The following is a 19,055-nucleotide window of genomic DNA, read 5'->3' on the forward strand; positions in this document are numbered from 1 at the left end:
ATTAGCTCACAATACACCTTCATTAAGTTCTAACTCCTACACCTTTTAAAGCCTTAAGTAAAAGCTTTGAGAGTGTTCATTTGTGTTTGTAAAGCACTTTGTAACTCTTAAATACAAATGTTTCCCACCTGGAGGATATTGAAGGGTATTTTTCACTCTTCCCTTTTGGACCAAAAGTCAGGATTTCTTCAAAAGTGTTTATTTCACATATTTTTTTGTATCCACAGCTGAATATTACAGTGACTATTACAAGCGTTTTCCTATAAACAGAAGTGTAGTTTACAGATTTGTTCCAAATGGAAAGATATTTTATAAGTGGTTATTTATTTCATCTACAGTATCTCCTGTATATCATTTAACTTCGTTAAGAGCAGCTTTACCTTCTGCTTTTTAAGGTAATTAAGCTTCGCATCCCCCCGAAAATCCCTCAACAAACAAAACAGACGTTGCGCTATAATAGCACATTTTTCTTATTTCAACATAATTCTAAAGTCTGACTTTTATATTATAAAGGAAATGATATATTCATTGGGACTACGTCCTCTGGATTGTTTCAAGATCTATATCGTTAGAAAAATCAATTTATAACCGGAATAAACGTGAAACAATAAAGTCGGAGGAAAAAGCTTCGTGCAATTTGTTTTAATTAGGTTTTAATTATTCATCTCCAAGGGCAAAACGCTGATTTATCAGCTTAATACGCTCTGAAATACGCACTTGGCGGAGTTTTGTTCGTTCATTTATCATTGCAAACGGGACCAAACCAACCTGTCGTGTTTCAAGTGCGTCTTTTCCGCTTGGTTCTGCAAACGAGACGAGGGGAAGTTCGTTATCTTCTTAATATTTTCGGTGTGATTGGAGCGGTTTAAGTTGAAATAGCAGGCAAACGAGCCACAGGGCTCCAATTCTGGTTTGTATCTCATCCAAAGGCTTTTTAGATGCTTTTAGGATACTTGAAACTTCGGCAAAATCGCCTCACAGAAAAGCCCAAATTCCGCTTTATTTTTATTATTTTAAACTGCGATGCGTTTGGGGGGGGAAAAAGGGATAAAATAAAATTCAGAGCATTGCAAAAACATCCGTTTGCAACAAGTGAGAAGAGGTAGGTGCGATAAATTAAACTATTGCAGAAGAGGTGATGGGAGAGGGCACAAATTATCGTTATTGTATAGAAAGGCACTACTGTATAGACCCAGTAGACGCAAATGCTTGAGGATGATGATTTAGAGGTAGCGCTGGTACTATACAAGCAATACATTTTAGTCTATAATTAATTGGGCGATGATTAGAGGAAGATAACTTTTAAGTCTGGCCTTAGGCTGGGCCTAAACCATTCGAAACATGGGATTTACCCACCAATAGGTCTCTTCACAGCGCTCCATTTCTTTAAAAATGTGCTTTTTTTGGCTCGTAATATACATATATGGTACATACAGGACTAGTAGTTTGTATATACATAGATTACATACACGATGTTGAAATCAAAACGCTCCGTATCTCAAAAGGTGGCTGCAGCGTGGTGGGATTTTGGGTGTTAAGTGACTTCACATTTTAATCCGAGGAGGAGGTTGATTTGTTTTAATTTATAAGTTAATTATATAAAAAATCGGAATAGAATTGGAATGGGTTGCAATTGGTTGTAGGCAAAGAGTTTGTGTTGACTCCTCAACGGTTTAAACGACTACGTTGCAATTTTGGGTGAAAGCGTTTCATTGCTCATCCGTTCCCTTTCAATTTCACGTCTTCATTTGCTTTTCTTCTTCATTTTTCTAAGCCCTGTATTTGCACGACTATTAAAATTTCAGCTGGCTCTTGAACCGAACACAATTTTGCCGTGGACCGCTAAGGCTGGGCCTAACCCAGCCAACAGAAACAGCAGCAATTATTAAACCAGGTTGGTTTTGCGCGTCTTATCCACGCGTGAGATTCGGAACCTCGACGGCCGCTGCATCAAAGCTTTCGACTTTTAAAAGCAGAGGAAAAGCCAAGAGCAGGGATTAGGATGACGCTCGCCTATCCTAGAAGCAGGAGGCCTAAAGTTGTCCCTTGTCTCAAGATTATTTCACCAGGACTAAAGCTTTGTGAGCCACTTAATAACGGAATTAAGCCCAAGCTGGATGTACATAGGGGAGCAAGCGAATCTTTCAAACCTCGAATTTGTGATGAATTCCACGTCGCCGCATCCAAGCCTGATAAATACGTATCGCACCTTCTGCAATCTACTTCCTAACTCGCTATCGTGATAGATCTTAGCAACAAGAGGCAGAATTGAATATCACGTTATTAACACAGACAAAACCACCTCGCTATTAGACAATTTCCACGTCCCTCAAGGCAGCAAAAGTGTCTCAGATTTCGGGTTTAAGTGCCATTTCTTCATCGACACAAAGTGAGTCGGCTCCCGCTCATGGTTCTTCTTTGTTAGCTGTTTTGGGGCTCTGAACCGCGTCAACATCAAATCAAGCAGTCAAAATTAAATCTACATTTCAAGTATTATTATTCTGAGCTGCAAATTACCCCCCCAAAAGAAAAAAGAATCACATATAGATCAGTCTCTTCTTTTACTTTACAGTTTAACATCCATTTATTACTGTGGATCGGTGGTTCTTTTAAACCTGTTGTTTAAAGAGCTCCTTTGAGTGAGTTTTCTCTCTTTGCTGGAGGTCTCTGGGTAAGGAAGGCTGAGCTTAATCCCATTTTCTTCAGACTTTCTGGAGAAATTCCAAGTTGAGCGAGGCGGGGATGTGAATGGAGTCCATGGTTATGGAGGAAGGGTTGAAGGGGAACAAAACCGGGAACATGTGCTTGAAGTCCAAGAGCAGCTGCGGAGGGTCATTTCGCTCCTGCAAATGCGTCTGCGAGGTGCAGAATAAGAAAAATCGATCAATCGTTGGCTTTTCTTTGCATTTCTCAGCGTCAAAGGCTTGAGAATGTACAAAACGTTTGGGTTTAATGTCTTTATTTCTCCCTTAGTTGCCTTGTAGCTCAGAAATAATTCAATTTCTCACCGATTCCCGTAGCCTCACTTCTGAGTCACGTTGCATTAGCTGAGCTGGGAACTTAATTGCTTATTGCACTTTGTAATTAACGGCCTCGTTATCCCTGCAGCTGTGTGTTGCAAGAGCACGAAACCCAGGACAACAGGCAAAATTACAAAACGCCTGAGTTATGCTAATGAAATCTGCATTAACTCGTTACTATCCCCCCCACTTTAAAGCCTCTAATTTACCTGGATGTCTCGTATGAAAGCTACAGTCACACGTTCTTCAAACTCATTCACTGGAGTGTAGAGATTAAGGATCTTTACAATCTGTTGAGAACAAAAGAGCGTTGCAGACAATCATGAGGAGTCCAGAATTCAAAGCACCACTGATATTTTGTCTTGATACAACCAGAACAAGCTTCCCATGACCCTCTTGAGAAGCAGAAGTAGCACAAGAACCATCCTGATGTTCCTTTTTGTCTGCTGGAAGGTGTGTGAAGCATCTCCAGATCTGCTCAAATCGCTTTTTGTGGCAATATTTGTAAATTGGGAATTAAACTGAACGAGGGGTTTATCCAGGGACTTCAGTCAGCTGGCACACGGTGACATGAGTGACCAGTACGGCTGATGTCACCTCCACAACACTTCTGCTCCCCCACTACCGCCTATCGCCACATTTAAAGATGGAGAAAAGATGCCCAAGAATCACCAGAGATCAGTTTATACCTCTGGCTTCTCCCTCCTACAACATCATCAACTTAAGACCACGCAATCCAGCGGCAAAGAACACGAGTTTAGATCCTCCTGGAACGGAGTCTCCAAGTTTAAGGTCAGATCCAGCCTAGAGGGGCCATTCTCAACCCCAAATCCATATTTTTCTGGGCACCCCACAGACTTAGCCAGGTTAGACCTGCGAAGAGCAGGTGGGTTTAAAGTCCCACGTGTCTGACTTATACCACGAACCCCTCTAGCGCTGGGTTTAATCTTTGAACATAGAAATCGCCGCCCCGCTCCCCACCTGCTGCATGGTGAGCGACGTGCACAAGGAGCAAATGGCCTCGGCGTCTTCCGACGTTTTCTTTTTGAGCTGCAGCAGCTGCGCCGCTTGGATCAAGGGCTCCAACGTCTGCGCCGCTCCGCTCTGCTGCAGGTTCTTCCCGTGCAGCCATTCCTCCAGCTGGCTGATGTTAAACCTGCGCGAGCGGCCAAGATAAGACGTGAGATGAGAGATAAGATCACCTCAAAAATCCTCTGCGAGACTCGGGGTGTGTTGCAGTGCTGGTATATGGAGGACAAGCGCGATGGGAGCGGCTGAGGGACCTGGGGGACTGAGGGGAGACAGGGACACAAAGGAACGGCCTCAAGTTGCGCCAGGGGAGGTTGAGGTTGGATGTGGGGAACAATTTCTTCCCCAAAGGGCTGTGGGGCATTGGAACAGGCTGCCCAGGGCAGTGCTGGAGTCACCATCCCTGGAGGGGTTGGAAATACAGAATCACAGAATCCCAGAATGTCGGGGATTGGAAGGGACGTGGAAAGCTCATCCAGTGCAATCCCCCCATGGAGCAGGAACACCCAGCTGAGGTTCCACAGGAAGGTGTCCAGGCGGGTTTGAATGTCTGCAGAGAAGGAGACTCCACAACCTCCCTGGGCAGCCTGGGCCAGGCTCTGACACCCTCACCCCAAACAAGTTGCTTCTCATATTTAAGTGGAACCTCCTGTGTTCCAGTTTGAACCCATTGCCCCTTGTCCTGTCATTGGTTGTCACCGAGAAGAGCCTGGCTCCATCCTCCTGACACTCCCCCTTTATATATCTGTAAACATGAATGAGGTCACCCCTCAGTCTCCTCTTGTCCAGCTCCAGAGCCCCAGCTCCCTCAGCCTTTCCTCACCCGGGAGATGCTCCACTCCCTTCAGCATCTTGGTGGCTGCGCTGGACTCTCTCCAGCAGTTCCCTGTCCTTCTGGAGCTGAGGGGCCACAACTGGACACAATATTCCAGGTGTGGTCTCCCCAGGGCAGAGCAGAGGGGCAGGAGAACCTCTCTGACCTACTGACCACCCCCTTCTAACCCACCCCAGGTACCATTGGCCTTCCTGGCCACAAGGGCCCAGTGCTGGCTCATGCTCACCCTGCTGGCCCCAGGACCCCCAGCTCCCTTTTCACTGCTCTCCAACAGCTCATTCCCCAACTTACACTGGAACCTGGGGTTGTTCCTGCCCACATTCAAGACTCTACACTTGCCCTTGTTCTATTTCATTCCATTTTCCCCAACTCTCCAGCCTGTCCAGGTCTCTGGATGGCAGCACAGCTTCCAGTGTCACCACTCCTCCCAGCTTGGTGTCACCAGCAAACAGAGATGAGGTTCTTAATGACGTGGTTTAGTGTTGGGCTAACAGTTGGACTCAATCTTGAGGTTATCTTCCTAGCAAAATGATTCTATATGTGTCTTTTGATGCATGTTTGCCATACTCGTGACAAGAGACAACCAGAGCGAAGCCGAATACTCAACAACTCAAAGCAAAATGTATACTCTCTGTTGTCTTAGAAATAAATGAGCCATGTAACAGCTGAAGAGCACAAGGGTTGTGCTTTTCTACAGCATTCAGAGACATCCAAATTTCAAAAGTCAATTAAAACGAAGCTTTTAAACGTTTAAATCACCTTTGAAAACATCTACGCAAAAGGTGCTTTCGCCCGTTTCGCTCTCATGCTCAAGAGGAACACGCAAAGGATCCCAAATCCGATCGTACCTGAGCTGCATGCCCGTGCTCCACGAGCAAACGTCCTTCCTGAGCAGGAGATTGTTCAGGGCAACCGCGTTGATCATGTAGAAGAGCTGCTTGAAAACCTGCTGCACGATCTCCGGGTCCAAACCCTGGTCGCTCATGACGCCGTGGAACGTGTTCAGCTGGCGAATTAGCGCGTCCAAGCTGTAGCTGTCGCCGTCTTCCACGCTGGAGGAGCGATTCCTGTAGCCCATGGGTTTGACACCGGAAAGCCCCTGGATGCTTTCGTTTTCCAGCACCGCAGACACTGAAAAAAGGGGAAAAAATGAGCTAAAAAAGCCTTTATCCACCTGTTACTACACAGAAATCACAGAAACTGGGAATGTGTCTGCTTTGAGTTGTAATCAAGTCTCCCTCTATCCCCACCGCCGAGCCTGAAATTCTGTGCTTCAAGCGATTCATTGGCTCAAAGGACTGAGAGGAATGAAAAACAGATTAAAAGGAATCAAATTCTTCCAGCCTGATTGATAAAAGAACAGGACAACTTTGCGCAAGGAGCAGGAGGTACACGCAGCGATGGAATTGGGTAGGAACAACCCCAGGTTCCAGTGTAAGTTGGGGAATGAGCTATTAGAGAGCAGCGTAGGGGAAAGGGGGAAAAAGTCCTTTGGGGGAAAAGTCACCGTACAAAGTCATGAAAAGCCCTCAGGATATATAACAACGGTCAAAATCAAGTGCGAAGGTACCGATCATGGGTTGGAGGACGCCCTCGGCCACCTTGATGAGCTGCTGGTAGATCTGGATGGAGAGGTGGCTCAGCACCTGGCGATATTCGGTCAGGTCGAAGTTCTTCAGACAGTGCTCGTTCTGCTTCGGCGTGTTCTGCGTCATAAACCCCTGAACGCCGAGAGGTTAAAACAGCCCGTTTTGTTATTCCACCCATTTATCACCCGGCAAAATCACTATATTTTTAATTAATATTATATATATATGATATTATCCTGTTTTCTTACCGCGTCTCCGCTGTACTGCTTCAAACAGTGCAGGAGGCGACACGTATTCGCCAGCCAGAACGACGTCATCTCAAAATCATCGCTGTGTTTCTGAAGGAGCAAAATTAAACCATCGTTTTGAGCTTGAGATCAAGAAGATCGCTCTCCGTAGACGGGCAATATGAGCTATTCGTTCCTCACAAACGTTATTTTTTAAATGTATAAACATAAGCAATTCTTTTTGCTAAGATCAGGTTGGAAAATGGCTACGGAAGGCGAACTTTGATGTGGTTCGAACCACCTCACGCCAAGACAAAAGGCAACGGCCACCCACCTTCAGCACTTTCTTGACGCCGTTGATGGTGGAGGTGAGCAAGGAGTGGACTTTCTGGTCGTCGTTGATATAATCCGCGTGTCGGATGCACATGTAGAGGATGTAGGCGGGAAGGCAGGGGACGGTCGCGGACACGGCCTGAGGCTTGAGATCTGAAACGTTTGCGTTGGTTTTTAAAAGAATCCTTTTAAAATTCACCCACTTCCAGCAAAACAAGAGCTGGAGATGCACCCAAGCAAACCCCAAAGTCTTCCGGACGATGAGATTTTGGCTCTGCAACGTGGATCTTCGCAGCACGGACACGGAGCCAGAGGTGCAACCGGAGCCGGGCAAAGCGCAAGAGCCCGCGCTTTGTGACATGATCCCATTACAGATGCACGACTAGAGCTCTACCACGTAAAAACCTACTCGAGCAGCGCACAAATACTCTTAGCAAAGCTCCCTGAAGCTTTCGGGAATATCTCCCGCAGGTTATGAACCCCCCACTATGAATTTGTGACGTAGCAAATCACTTTTTCCCCTCAAGATACTGAATAGGAACGGCAGCTGCGGGAATTTGCGGCCTCTGAAGGTATGAAGCTCAGCAAGTTAAACTGCGGCCTACTTTGTGCATTTTCCATTTTTTTTTGCTATTATATCTATATATTATCACAGTATGTTTGGGATTGGAAGGGACCTCAGAAGATCATCCAGTGCAATCCCCCCATGGAGCAGGAACACCCAGCTGAGGTTCCACAGGAAGGGGTCCAGGCGGGTTTGAATGGCTGCAGAGAAGGAGACTCCACAACCTCCCTGGGCAGCCTGGGCCAGGCTCTGACACCCTCACTGGGAAGAAGTTTCTTCTCATATTTAAGTGGAACCTCCTGTGTTCCAGTTTGAACCCATTACCCCTTGTCCTATCATTGGTTGTCACCGACAAGAGCCTGGCTCCATCCTCATGGCACTCACCTTTCATATACTTATAGACATTAGTAAGGTCCCCCCTTAGTCTCCTCTTCTCCAGCTCCAGAGCCCCAGCTCCCTCAGCCTTTCCTCACCCGGGAGATGCTCCACTCCCTTCAGCATCTTGGTGCCTGCGCTGGACTCTCTCCAGCAGTTCCCTGTCCTTCTGGAGCTGAGGGGCCACAACTGGACACAAGATTCCAGGTGTGGTCTCCCCAGGGCAGAGCAGAGGGGCAGGAGAACCTCTCTGACCTACTGACCACCCCCTTCTAACCCACCCCAGGTACCATTGGCCTTCCTGGCCACGAGGGCCCAGTGCTGGCTCATGCTCACCCTGCTGGCCCCAGGACCCCCAGCTCCCTTTTCACTGCTCTCCAACAGCTCATTCCCCAACTTACACTGGAACCTGGGGTTGTTCCTGCCCACATTCAAGACTCTACACTTGCCCTTGTTCTATTTCATTCCATTTTCCCTGCCCAACTCTCCAGCCTGTCCAGGTCTCTGATGGCAGCACAGCTTCCAGTGTCAGCCACTCCTCCCAGCTTGGTGTCCCCAGCAAACTTGCTGACAGTCACTCTGTTCCCTCATTTAAATTGTTAATGAATATATTGAATAATAGCGGCCCCAGCACTGCCCCCTGAGGCACTGCACTGGATCCAGGCCTCAACTGGACTCTGCCCCATTAACCACGACTCTCTGGCTTCTCTCCTTAAGCCAGTTTGAATCTCAAGGTTACAAACTCCTGGGCAAGAGAAAAAGGAGCCAAACCCAGGAGCAGAGCGATTTCCTCACCTGTTACGAGGTTTCGGATGAGAAGCGGTTCGTCTTCTTTATAATATTCCAACATGCCCTGAAAATCTTTCTCCTTCCTCTGGACGGTAACTTGCATGTTACGCTCGTTCCGCCTCCTCTCGGCCGGTAGCGCGGCTTGGGACGCTGCGAAAAGAGCGTGAAAGGTGATCCAAAATGATTCACATCCTCCACGGGCCTTCGAGCAGACGCCAGGTCAAAGCATTAGGCATTAAATTTCCAATCGTATCAGCTTCAAACTGATAAAAACATCAAGAAGTATTGAGCCTCGTGCTTCCATCCAAATTTCATAAAATAGGATGGTTTTAAAGAGAAAAGTCTACAGATCTTTAAGGTGTAGAAGCAGAAGCCCAATATCTACCAACAGCCAAGTCACCTTCAAAATCTTGGACCTTCTTCATGTAAATCTTGAGTTGCTTCTTGAGCTTCTTCTCGTTCTTCTCCAACTTCTCGAGCAATTCTTTGAGATCCTGCAAAACAGAAGACGCGTTGGGTTTAAAAATTAAAGAAATTAAACCCCAAAGCAGCTCATTTGGGGTGAGTTTGAGGCTGGAGTCATGGTTTATGCACCACTACTACACGATGTGAGCATTTTGGGAGAAGAAGAGCCGTGTTATTCCTGGATTGCTCAGCAAAACCATGAACGTCGTGGATGTCACGCGTCTGCTTCTTCTAGAAGTAACCTACAGCAGGTAAATACTCACAACACATCACCCAAAGCGATTTCCTCCCGCTCAGGGTACATTTTCAATATATCCTCTTACCAGATTCTCATTGGTGAGCCGTGTAATTTCTTGCTGAAGTCCAAACTCCACCTGGGCCTCGGGCGGGAGCTGCAGGCTCTGCAGAAAAGCCTGTTGCTGTTTCTCCAACTCTTCTCTCATGGCGTCCACCTCGTTTTTCAGAGCTTCCACCTCCTCTTCGTGCTCTCGTCTCTGCTCCTGGAGCTGCGCTTCCAGCAACCTGAGAAAGGGATGGAATGGATGGGTCTGTGATTTTGGTATCGTGGTGGTAGCCACCGTTTTGAGTTTAGATCCTTCAAAATCAGCCAACTTGGGAGATGCTTCCCACAGAATCACAGAGTGTCAGGGATTGGAAGGGACCTGGAAAGCTCATCCAGTGCAATCCCCCCATGGAGCAGGAACACCCAGCTGAGGTTCCACAGGAAGGTGTCCAGGCGGGTTTGAATGTCTGCAGAGAAGGAGACTCCACAGCCTCCCTGGGCAGCCTGGGCCAGGCTCTGACACCCTCACCATCAAGAAGTTTCTTCTCATATTTAAGTGGAACCTCCTGTGTTCCAGTTCGTACGCATTACCCCTTGTCCTGTCACTGGTTGTCACTGAGAAGAGCCTGGCTCCATCCTCCTGACACTCATCCCTTATATATTTATAACCATTAATGAGTCACTCCTCAGTGTTCTCTTGTCCAGCTCCAGAGCCCCAGCTCCCTCAGCCTTTCCTCACCCGGGAGATGCTCCACTCCCTTCAGCATCTTTGTTGCCCTATGCTGGACTCTCTGCAGCAGTTCCCTGTCCTTCTGGAACTGAGGGGCCACAACTGGACACAAGATTCCAGGTGTGGTCTCCCCAGGGCAGAGCAGAGGGGCAGGAGAACCTCTCTGACCTACTGACCACCCCCTTCTAACCCACCCCAGGTACCATCGGCCTTCCTGGCCACAAGGGCCCAGTGCTGGCTCATGCTCACCCTGCTGTCCCCAGGACCTTTTCCCCTACGCTGCTCTCCAACAGCTCATTCCCCAACTTACACTGGAACCTGGGGTTGTTCCTGCCCAGATTCCAGACTCTACACTTGCCCTTGTTCTATTTCATTCCATTTTCCTGCCCAACTCTCCAGCCTGTCCAGGTCTCTGATGGCAGCACAGCTTCCAGTGTCACCACTCCTCCCAGTTTGGTGTCACCAGCAAACTTGCTGACAGTCACTCTGTTCCCTCATCCAAATCATTGATGAATATATTGAATAACAGCGGTCCCAGCACTGCCCCCTGAGGCACTGCACTGGATCCAGGCCTCAACTGGACTCTGCCCCATTGCCCACGACTCTCTGGCTTCTTCCCTTCAGCCAGTTCACACTCCACCTCACTCCCCGCTCATCCAGACCGCACTCCCTCAGTTCAGCTGTGAGGATGCTGTGGGACACTGTGCCAAATCCCTCACTCAAGTCAAGGTAGACCACGTCCACCTCTCTGCCATCATCCATCCATCTCGTTATGTCCTCGTAAAAGTCAATGAGGTTGGTCAAGCACCACTTCCCCTTGGTGAAGCCGTGTTGACTGCTCCTAATGACCCTCTTACCCTGATATGCCTTGAGACTCCCAAATTTGAGTTCCTTTACTCTTCCCATTAGCAAAGAAGCAACACAGATCAACACCTGTGGGTTTTCCTAAAGCTCAACTTGATGGGGATTTGTTTCGCTCGTCCCCTTCCAAACATCACAGCTGATTTGTAAAAAGATTTGTTTCCTTGTATTCCATGCCATACAAATACCAACAACACGATACGCAACTGATAGAAGTCACCAAAACCAGCTTTTCTCCCATTTTTTTGCTAATAGTTTGTCCTGTCACCCTTGGTTGAAACACAGCTCCGTCATCAGTGACTACGGCCAACATTAGCAATGCCTAATTAGAATCACGACGGCTCCTTTGAAAATTACAGGATCTTCATTACTTTAGTTGGGCTGATCCCAAAGAGGACAACGGGCCCCAAAGAGGCCTCAAAGAGGACAACGGGCCCCAAAGAGGCCTCAAAGAGGACAACGGGCCCCAAAGAGGCCTCAAAGAGGACAACGGGCCCCAAAGAGGCCTCAAAGAGGACAACGGGCCCCAAAGAGGCCTCAAAGAGGACAACGGGCCCCAAAGAGGCCTCAAAGAGGACAACGGGCCCCAAAGAGGCCTCAAAGAGGACAACGGGCCCCAAAGAGGCCTCAAAGAGGACAACGGGCCCCAAAGAGGCCTCAAAGAGGACAACGGGCCCCAAAGAGGCCTCAAAGAGGACAACGGGCTCCAAAGAGGCCTCAAAGAGGACAACGGGCTCCAAAGAGGCCTCAAAGAGGACAACGGGCTCCAAAGAGGCCTCAAAGAGGACAACGGGCCCCAATGAGGACAACAGGTCCCAAAGAGGACAACAGGACAACAGCAAAGGAAGAGAAAGAAACCAAAGGGAAACAGTAGGGGAGAAAGAAAGAAAGCGTTTTGACCTGGCAACTTGCTTTAAACCTTGATAAGCCAAGCCGAGCTCGCCATCTTCATTGAGATACCCCCAGTCCTCAGTCTTGCTAGAAATAAAGGACAGAGAAAAGGAAACGAGAGGACAGAGAAAGACGAAATGTCAGTTGCAGAAGGGGAAAAGATGCAGAATCCTTATTACTTTTTCTTAATTTATTTTATTAATTGATCACCCAGTTCAACCTCCTGGCAAGTTACCGTAATTCCAGAGATATTCCTATTTTTACCAAAAATCCGAGCTAATTAGATTAATTAATATGTGCCGAAAGAATTTCCTACAATACCGGGTAGACCTCAAACAAGCCTGAAATGAGTCGAACGGACACGATTCACAAAACCTCATTTCTCCTTTATCCTAAACCTTTTTTCCATGTGAAGCCACCGCCGGCCTTGCAAAAAGCAACTAAAATACCCCACGTTCTCTACAGAAATCGCTTGTAAGTTATCACCGTAATTAATTTAAAAGCCTAAACCTTGAGCTGCATGGTTATTATTTCCAATATTGTCACCTGAGCTATATAACAGGGAAGCTGGTGGTGATTAATGAGTCATTAAGTAAATCACTAATCATCAATGTAACTATTGGTCCTGATCCAGGGATGAGCCTCTGGGTCCTCAGCACAAAGCAAAGCTGAAATATAGGGTTTTAAACTATATCTGGACTCATATATAAAATAGATGTAAATTCAGAATATCCAGCCCGTAGTATGGCAGGAATTTGGGGGATGTAGTGTTATTAAAAGCTATTAAGCCACAACTTAATCTTTCTACTACCTTGCTGAACGCAAATTATTTCTTTTATTCAATTTGACATTGGTTTTTCTACCTTCCCAGCATCTCCTTTCCCTTGGGGACACGTTGTTCCGATGCCGAGCGCTCCTCACCCATCACACAGCAACATCTTCGCTACCCAAGGTCCAGCAAACAATCGAGAAGCTGAGAACTCTCCAAAATTTTCATTCATTTTAGTCCGGAGCTCAATTTTGCCCAAACCCTCGTTCTGCTGGAGAAAGAAATTTAGGCCGCGCTTACCGGTTTGTCTCGCACATCCCCTGATAAGCTTCGATCGCATCCTCCTGGTCGATGTGCTTGTCGCTGTTGGGCCAGCTGGCGTTGCTGGTGACGTTCTCCTAAAGCCGACAAGCAAAAGGTAGTAAAATGACACCCTGCACATCTCCCTCTTGCTTTTTCGAATTCCTAAGAGCCAAAAAGTCGCGATTTGCCTTAACGTGAGTGTCCTCGGGGGTAAAGAGCTTCTGGGAATTCGCATGCGTGAAACTGGGAGATGGAAGGAGGATGCGGAGAACCTGGGAGATCAGGGGGAGCGTGGTTTGAAATACAAACCGCACCGAAACCTCCAGGAATGATAACGCGGTTAATTAAAGAACCCAAGGGAGAGTTTTCACTACAAATGCAATATATTCCGGCTTCACCAGTGAGCAGAATCTGGTCCAAAAGATGTTTTTCCATATCCTGTTTCTTTGCAGAATAATTCAGTCGTCGCACAAACATCATGGGGAACATCTTGGACGTCCACGCATCACGGGTTGTATCTTATCCATCAATAACCCTACAGAACCTCCTCGAACCATCTTGACGCACAGAGGCCGAAGCAGAGATGGCATCGCTCGGGCACATTTTCAACACCGGAAAAGGCAAAGAAACCGCAATACCCGCTCAATTACCGTGTTTTTCCCCGTCTCTTTTTGCTGGGCCGCCTTCATAATCTGCGTCCTTAGGATGAGCACCTCTTCCTTCCGCACCTCCAGCTCTTCGTTGGCTGATTTCAGCTGGTTCAGCAAGAGGTTGTAACTCTCCTCGCCATCGTTGGCCGAGTTGTTGTGGGTTGCTCGCTCCGCGATAACCTCGCGCAGCTCATTTAATTCGTTTTTCAGCTTCTTGTTCTCCGACTCCAGCTCTTGCCTCTGGAAAACAAAAGCAAAAGTACCACTGTAGAGAAGGCAAACACAGAATCCCAGAATGTGAGGGGTTGGAAGGGCCCTGGAAAGCTCATCCAGTGCAATCCCCCCATGGAGCAGGAACACCCAGCTGAGGTTCCACAGGAAGGGGTCCAGGCGGGTTTGAATGTCTGCAGAGAAGGAGACTCCACAGCCTCCCTGGGCAGCCTGGGCCAGGCTCTGACACCCTCACCATGGAGAAGTTTCTTCTCTAATTTAAGTGGAACCTCCTGTGTTCGTTTGTACCCATTGCCCGTTGTCCTATCATTGGTTGTCACCCAGAAGAGCCTGGCTCCATCCTCCTGACACTCCCCCTTTCCATATAGATCCCCACGAATGAGTCACCCCTCAGTCTCCTCTTGTCCAGCTCCCTCAGCCTTTCCTCACCCGGGAGATGCTCCACTCCCTCCAGCATCTTGGTGCCTGCGCTGGACTCTCTCCAGCAGTTCCCTGTCCTTCTGGAACTGAGGGGCCACAACTGGACACAAGATTCCAGGTGTGGTCTCCCCAGGGCAGAGCAGAGGGGCAGGAGAACCTCTCTGACCTACTGACCACCCCCTTCTAACCCACCCCAGGTCCCATTGGCCTTCCTGGCCACAAGGGCCCAGTGCTGGCTCATGCTCACCCTGCTGGCCCCAGGACCCCCAGCTCCCTTTTCACTGCTCTCCAACAGCTCATTCCCCAACTTACACTGGAACCTGGGGTTGTTCCTGCCCACATTCAAGACTCTACACTTAATGTCCAAATCACTGATGAATATATTGAATAATCCCGGCCCCAGCACTGCCCCCTGAGGCACTGCACTGGATCCAGGCCTCAACTGGACTCTGCCCCATTGCCCACGACTCTCTGGCTTCTTCCCTTCAGCCAGCTCACACTCCACCTCACTGCCCGCTCATCCAGACCGCACTCCCTCAGTTCAGCTGTGAGGATGCTGTGGGACACTGTGCCAAATGCCTCACTCAAGTCAAGGTAGGTCACGTTGGTTTCTTCTCCATCCCTTTTTCCTTCGCAATTAAGAAATCACCGCAAGCCCCACAATGTTTAACTTGCCTTTAAATTCATTAAATGAGGTGGGAAGATGCTGATTTACACAACTCGTTAGGTGAGTGACGGCTGCGCTAATTTCCACTATGGCTGTTTGAAAAGACCCTCAAGATCAAGTCCAACCTTGAGCACCTTTTCACGCTTTGTCTCCTCTTATCTATGCACTATTTACTTTTTTTTTGGAAATGTAATAATTCCAAAAATAGCTGGGGGCAATTTATATAATTTACACAGTGTGTAGCCAGCACAGCTGTGGAAACCTCGTTTCCATAGGAAACGGGTGTTGATAATTATAAATCCTTCCAAATTAGCAATAGCAGGTTTTAGCACAGCGGAGGTGTGAGCGGAATAGATGAGCATCTGGACATCTTGCTGCAAAAACACCCTGGATTCCTTTCCCAATTTACCTTTAAATTATTTCTCTACTCCTTTCTCGGTGGATTTTATGGATTGGTTTTATATCTAAAGACATCTGGTGGGTTAATGGTCGGACTCGAACGTGAGCGTCTCTCCCAACCAAAATGATTCAATGATGATTCTACCAGAGCAGAACAGATGTTGACCCAAAGAGAAACATCTGTGAGCCCAGCTCAGGTGCTGATGGATCAAATTATAGGAGGTTTGGGGTTATTTCCACCTTTTTTTGGCTCTTGGATCCACGCCATAGGTGACGGCACCAAGCAGGAGGCTCCTCACTCACCTTCAGACTGTTGTACGCAAAATCCTCGTGGTCCGAAGTCACTTCAGGCTTCGTTTCGATGACCTGCGCGATTCAAGAGATATTAATTAATACATAAAAACAGCCAGGAACTGGCGCATGGCACAAGACGGCCAGCACCACCATAATAATGGTATTAATTGCTGTTAAACGGAGTTCTGCCAACACGTAGAAGTGATTGCTAGAATTGCTTCGAACACATCAGACAACCAAGGAAAGCCATGAAATATTAGGATGGATGAAAAGTCGGCTCATACCTGGGATTTCTTGCTCTCTTGTTCCTTTTTCTCCAGTTGGTTTTGTAGCTTTTTCCTCTCCTGCTCGAGCTCCCTCACCCGTTTCTGGAGCTTTAGGAAAAGGGTCATGTCCATGGCTGCTTTGTCCATCCCGACCTCCTGGAGAGGGGATAAAAAGGAGAAAAATTCTACGATTCTATGGAAAAAAATGGAGAAAAAGTCAAGTTTTATAACCTCACAGCATCAGATATTAATTGTTTTGAAACCCGGAATATTTTCTATTAGAGCACAGCCAATACCGATTCATTTGACTTCAACAAACGCTCTCAGAGCGGTTCAGAAATATGAAAGTGATGTAAAAAGATGCGCTGGAAGGAAAAATTGGATATTAGGAATAATTTCTTCCCCAAAGTGTTGTTGGGTATTGGAACGGTGGTGGAATCACCATCCCTGGAGGGGTTGAAAATACACAGAGATGAGGTTTAGTGTTAACGGTTGGACTCAATGATCCTGAGGGTCTTTTCCAATCAAAATGATCAATGATTCGATGAATTCTATGATTCCCCAGGGTACCTCCACTTGCTGCACGACGTCCTCGGTGTCCCCGATCTCCGAGGTCGATATGGACGGATAATTGGAATCGGACTCCAAACTGCTCTGGTTGGATGGGTTTCTCCTGTGTCCCGGGGTTTGCTGCCAAGGAGCGACGCAGATATACAAGATATTCAGTGTTTAAAGAAGGATTCCTCCCAAATTATCATTTCTGAGAGCAAATAGGTTTATACAAAGGTTCGATTGTCACCTTACACTTCACCTTCACTTCGTTACCTTCATAATTGTCATTTCATCCCGCAAGTTGTCGTATCTCTGTTCCAGCCTTGAATATTCTTTGACCAGGTTCTGATACCGAGATCGTTCTTCTTCCAGCTCTTTCTTCATCTGGATATTTTCCTCAACTGTATTTTGGGCAAATCCATCTTGAAAATAAGGAAGAAAAAACGTTACGATCTTCATCTCCGAAATTAACTTTGTGTATATACACATATATATATATATTTACCTTCAGATTGACACAGGATCCTGTTGTTAAGCTCCTCTTTTTCCTGCTTCAGCAGCGCGTTTTCTTCTTCCAAGTCAGATATTCGCTATGAAAAAAGACATAATCTGCCGATTGTTTCGAGCAGCTTACATAGTTAAGATGGACACAGCGAATATGAGCATTAATATTAAATAATTCTGGGCCCCTCACGCCAAGAAAGGCCTTGAGGTGCTGGAGCGAGTGGACAGAAGGGAACGGAGCTGGGGAAGGGGCTGGAGCACAAGTGTGATGGGAGCGGCTGAGGGACCTGGGGGGTTCAGCTGGAGAACGGGAGCTGAGGGGAGACAGGGACACAAAGAAACGGCCTCAAGCTGCGCCAGGGGAGGTTGAGGTTGGATCTGGGGAACAATTCCTTCCCCAAAGGGCTGTGGGGCATTGGAACAGGCTGCCCAGGGCAGTGCTGGAGTCACCATCCCTGGAGGGGTTGGACAGATACAGAGATGAGGTTCTCAGGGCCATGGGGTAGGTGAACAGTTGGACTCCATCTTGAGGGTCTTTTCCAACCAAAATGATTCTATGATTGCAAAGAGCGCCTACAGAACATGAGCTACGACAAATCTGCACCTTCCTCAGCAAACCCTTCTCCTTGGCGTAGGTGTCCTCCACCACCTTTCTCTCCCCGTGGGCTTTTTGGAGCTCCAGCCGCAGCTGCTCCATCTCCTCCTGCAGGCTCACGAGCTGGTTGTCGTCACCACGCTGGTTCCGCTCATATTGCACCAGCTCCTTCTTGAGTTTTTCCACCTCGGACGAGTGCGTTGCCGTGAGCAGAGAGAGCTGCTCGCTCAGAAGTTTGTATTCCTTGTTCTGCAGCCCCAAAAGAGAAGAAAATATATCAATACGCGCAAAAAGCATCAAGATCCTTGAGCAGGGTGGCTAACAAACTTCCAATAACGAGCAGATGAGCTTCCTGATAATCTGAAAATTAAACCTTTGGCTGTTTCTCAGAGCTTTGCTCACCAGATTCGCACCAGCTCATGAGAAATGAATCACCCTGGTTCATAAATCTCCGCTGTTTTTCCCACCTATAAAGGGGAATCCACAATCTCTGCTCGTTTTCCACCACGTGCTTCATGGTTTTGCGTCCCGAGGTTCATATATATGATTTTATACGCCAGCAAACGTATTTCAACATTATATAAATGCACAGGAACGTTTTATCTTCTTGTGCTTGGAAGCAACATGGAGGGTATTTATCGGATTAACTTATAGGTGGGAAAACCATCCTACATCAAATGATTATTCTGCAGCTCGTTAGTGAGAAAGATCTTCAGACACCGAGGTGGAGACTCAAGATCCAAGAGGATCTGCACTTCCATGGTGCTGTCGCACCCTTACGAGTGTTTGGTCACCAGTAGAAGGTTGATCTTCCCATGAAGTTTGGAAGGATGTCATGGCGGTGGCAAATCCTTCGCAGGAAGGACAAGAGAAAAGAGGCAAAGCAGAACCACACCAGGTTGGAGACCCAAGATGCAGATGCATCTATCGTGGTGATGAACAACACTTACAAGTGTTTGGCCACCAGCAGAAGGCTTCCCCCACCATGACATCCTTCTAAATGTCATGAGAAGATTAAATCCTTTCCAGAAAGGACAATGGACTAGAGGAAAGGAGAAGAAAATGACACCAAGGTGGAAACCCAAGATCCAAGTGCATCTACCATGGTGGTGTCCAACCCTTACAGGTACTTGGCCAACAGTAGAAGGCTCCCACCAGCACGACATCCTTCCAAACATCATGAGAAGATGAAATCCTTCCCAGAAAGGACAACAGAAGAGAGGCAATGCAGGAGCAGAACCACACCAAGGTGGAGCCCCAAGATCTACATGCATCTACCATGGTGGTGTCCCACACTTACAGGTGTCTGGACAACAGGAGAAGGTTGCCACCACCATGATATCCTTCCAAACATCATGAGAAGATCAAATCCTTCCCAGGAAGGACAACGGAAGAGAGGCAAAGCAAAATAAA

The 19,055-nt window shown here is 47.5% G+C and overlaps 1 protein-coding gene across 3 annotated transcripts in view; it reads right to left on the bottom strand.

Annotated features, from left to right (window-relative positions):
* Positions 1–767: 767 nt before the first annotated feature.
* The window catches only part of LOC136114724 (unconventional myosin-Vb-like), an 85,893-nt gene continuing 67,605 nt past the window's right edge, over positions 768–19,055 (bottom strand). For 2 of the 3 annotated variants that reach the window (XM_071802548.1, XM_065860216.2), the window contains exons 22-40: positions 17,652–17,891; positions 17,049–17,133; positions 16,817–16,965; positions 16,562–16,681; positions 16,010–16,147; positions 15,735–15,797; positions 13,715–13,954; positions 13,062–13,159; positions 12,002–12,079; positions 9,551–9,749; positions 9,163–9,256; positions 8,769–8,912; positions 7,035–7,186; positions 6,722–6,811; positions 6,455–6,605; positions 5,733–6,015; positions 4,002–4,176; positions 3,230–3,310; positions 768–2,855 (exon numbers count right to left, since the gene is read on the bottom strand). In XM_071802548.1, coding sequence (XP_071658649.1) covers positions 2,703–2,855; positions 3,230–3,310; positions 4,002–4,176; positions 5,733–6,015; positions 6,455–6,605; positions 6,722–6,811; positions 7,035–7,186; positions 8,769–8,912; positions 9,163–9,256; positions 9,551–9,749; positions 12,002–12,079; positions 13,062–13,159; positions 13,715–13,954; positions 15,735–15,797; positions 16,010–16,147; positions 16,562–16,681; positions 16,817–16,965; positions 17,049–17,133; positions 17,652–17,891 — 2,733 coding nt within the window. In that variant the 3' untranslated portion in view covers positions 768–2,702. The remainder of the gene's footprint in view (positions 2,856–3,229; positions 3,311–4,001; positions 4,177–5,732; positions 6,016–6,454; positions 6,606–6,721; positions 6,812–7,034; positions 7,187–8,768; positions 8,913–9,162; positions 9,257–9,550; positions 9,750–12,001; positions 12,080–13,061; positions 13,160–13,714; positions 13,955–15,734; positions 15,798–16,009; positions 16,148–16,561; positions 16,682–16,816; positions 16,966–17,048; positions 17,134–17,651; positions 17,892–19,055) is intronic. The other variant, XM_065860215.2, reaches the window with a different exon arrangement.

The sequence above is a fragment of the Patagioenas fasciata genome, chromosome Z (genome assembly GCF_037038585.1).
Source record: "Patagioenas fasciata isolate bPatFas1 chromosome Z, bPatFas1.hap1, whole genome shotgun sequence".
NCBI classification, from domain to species: Eukaryota; Metazoa; Chordata; class Aves; order Columbiformes; family Columbidae; genus Patagioenas; species Patagioenas fasciata.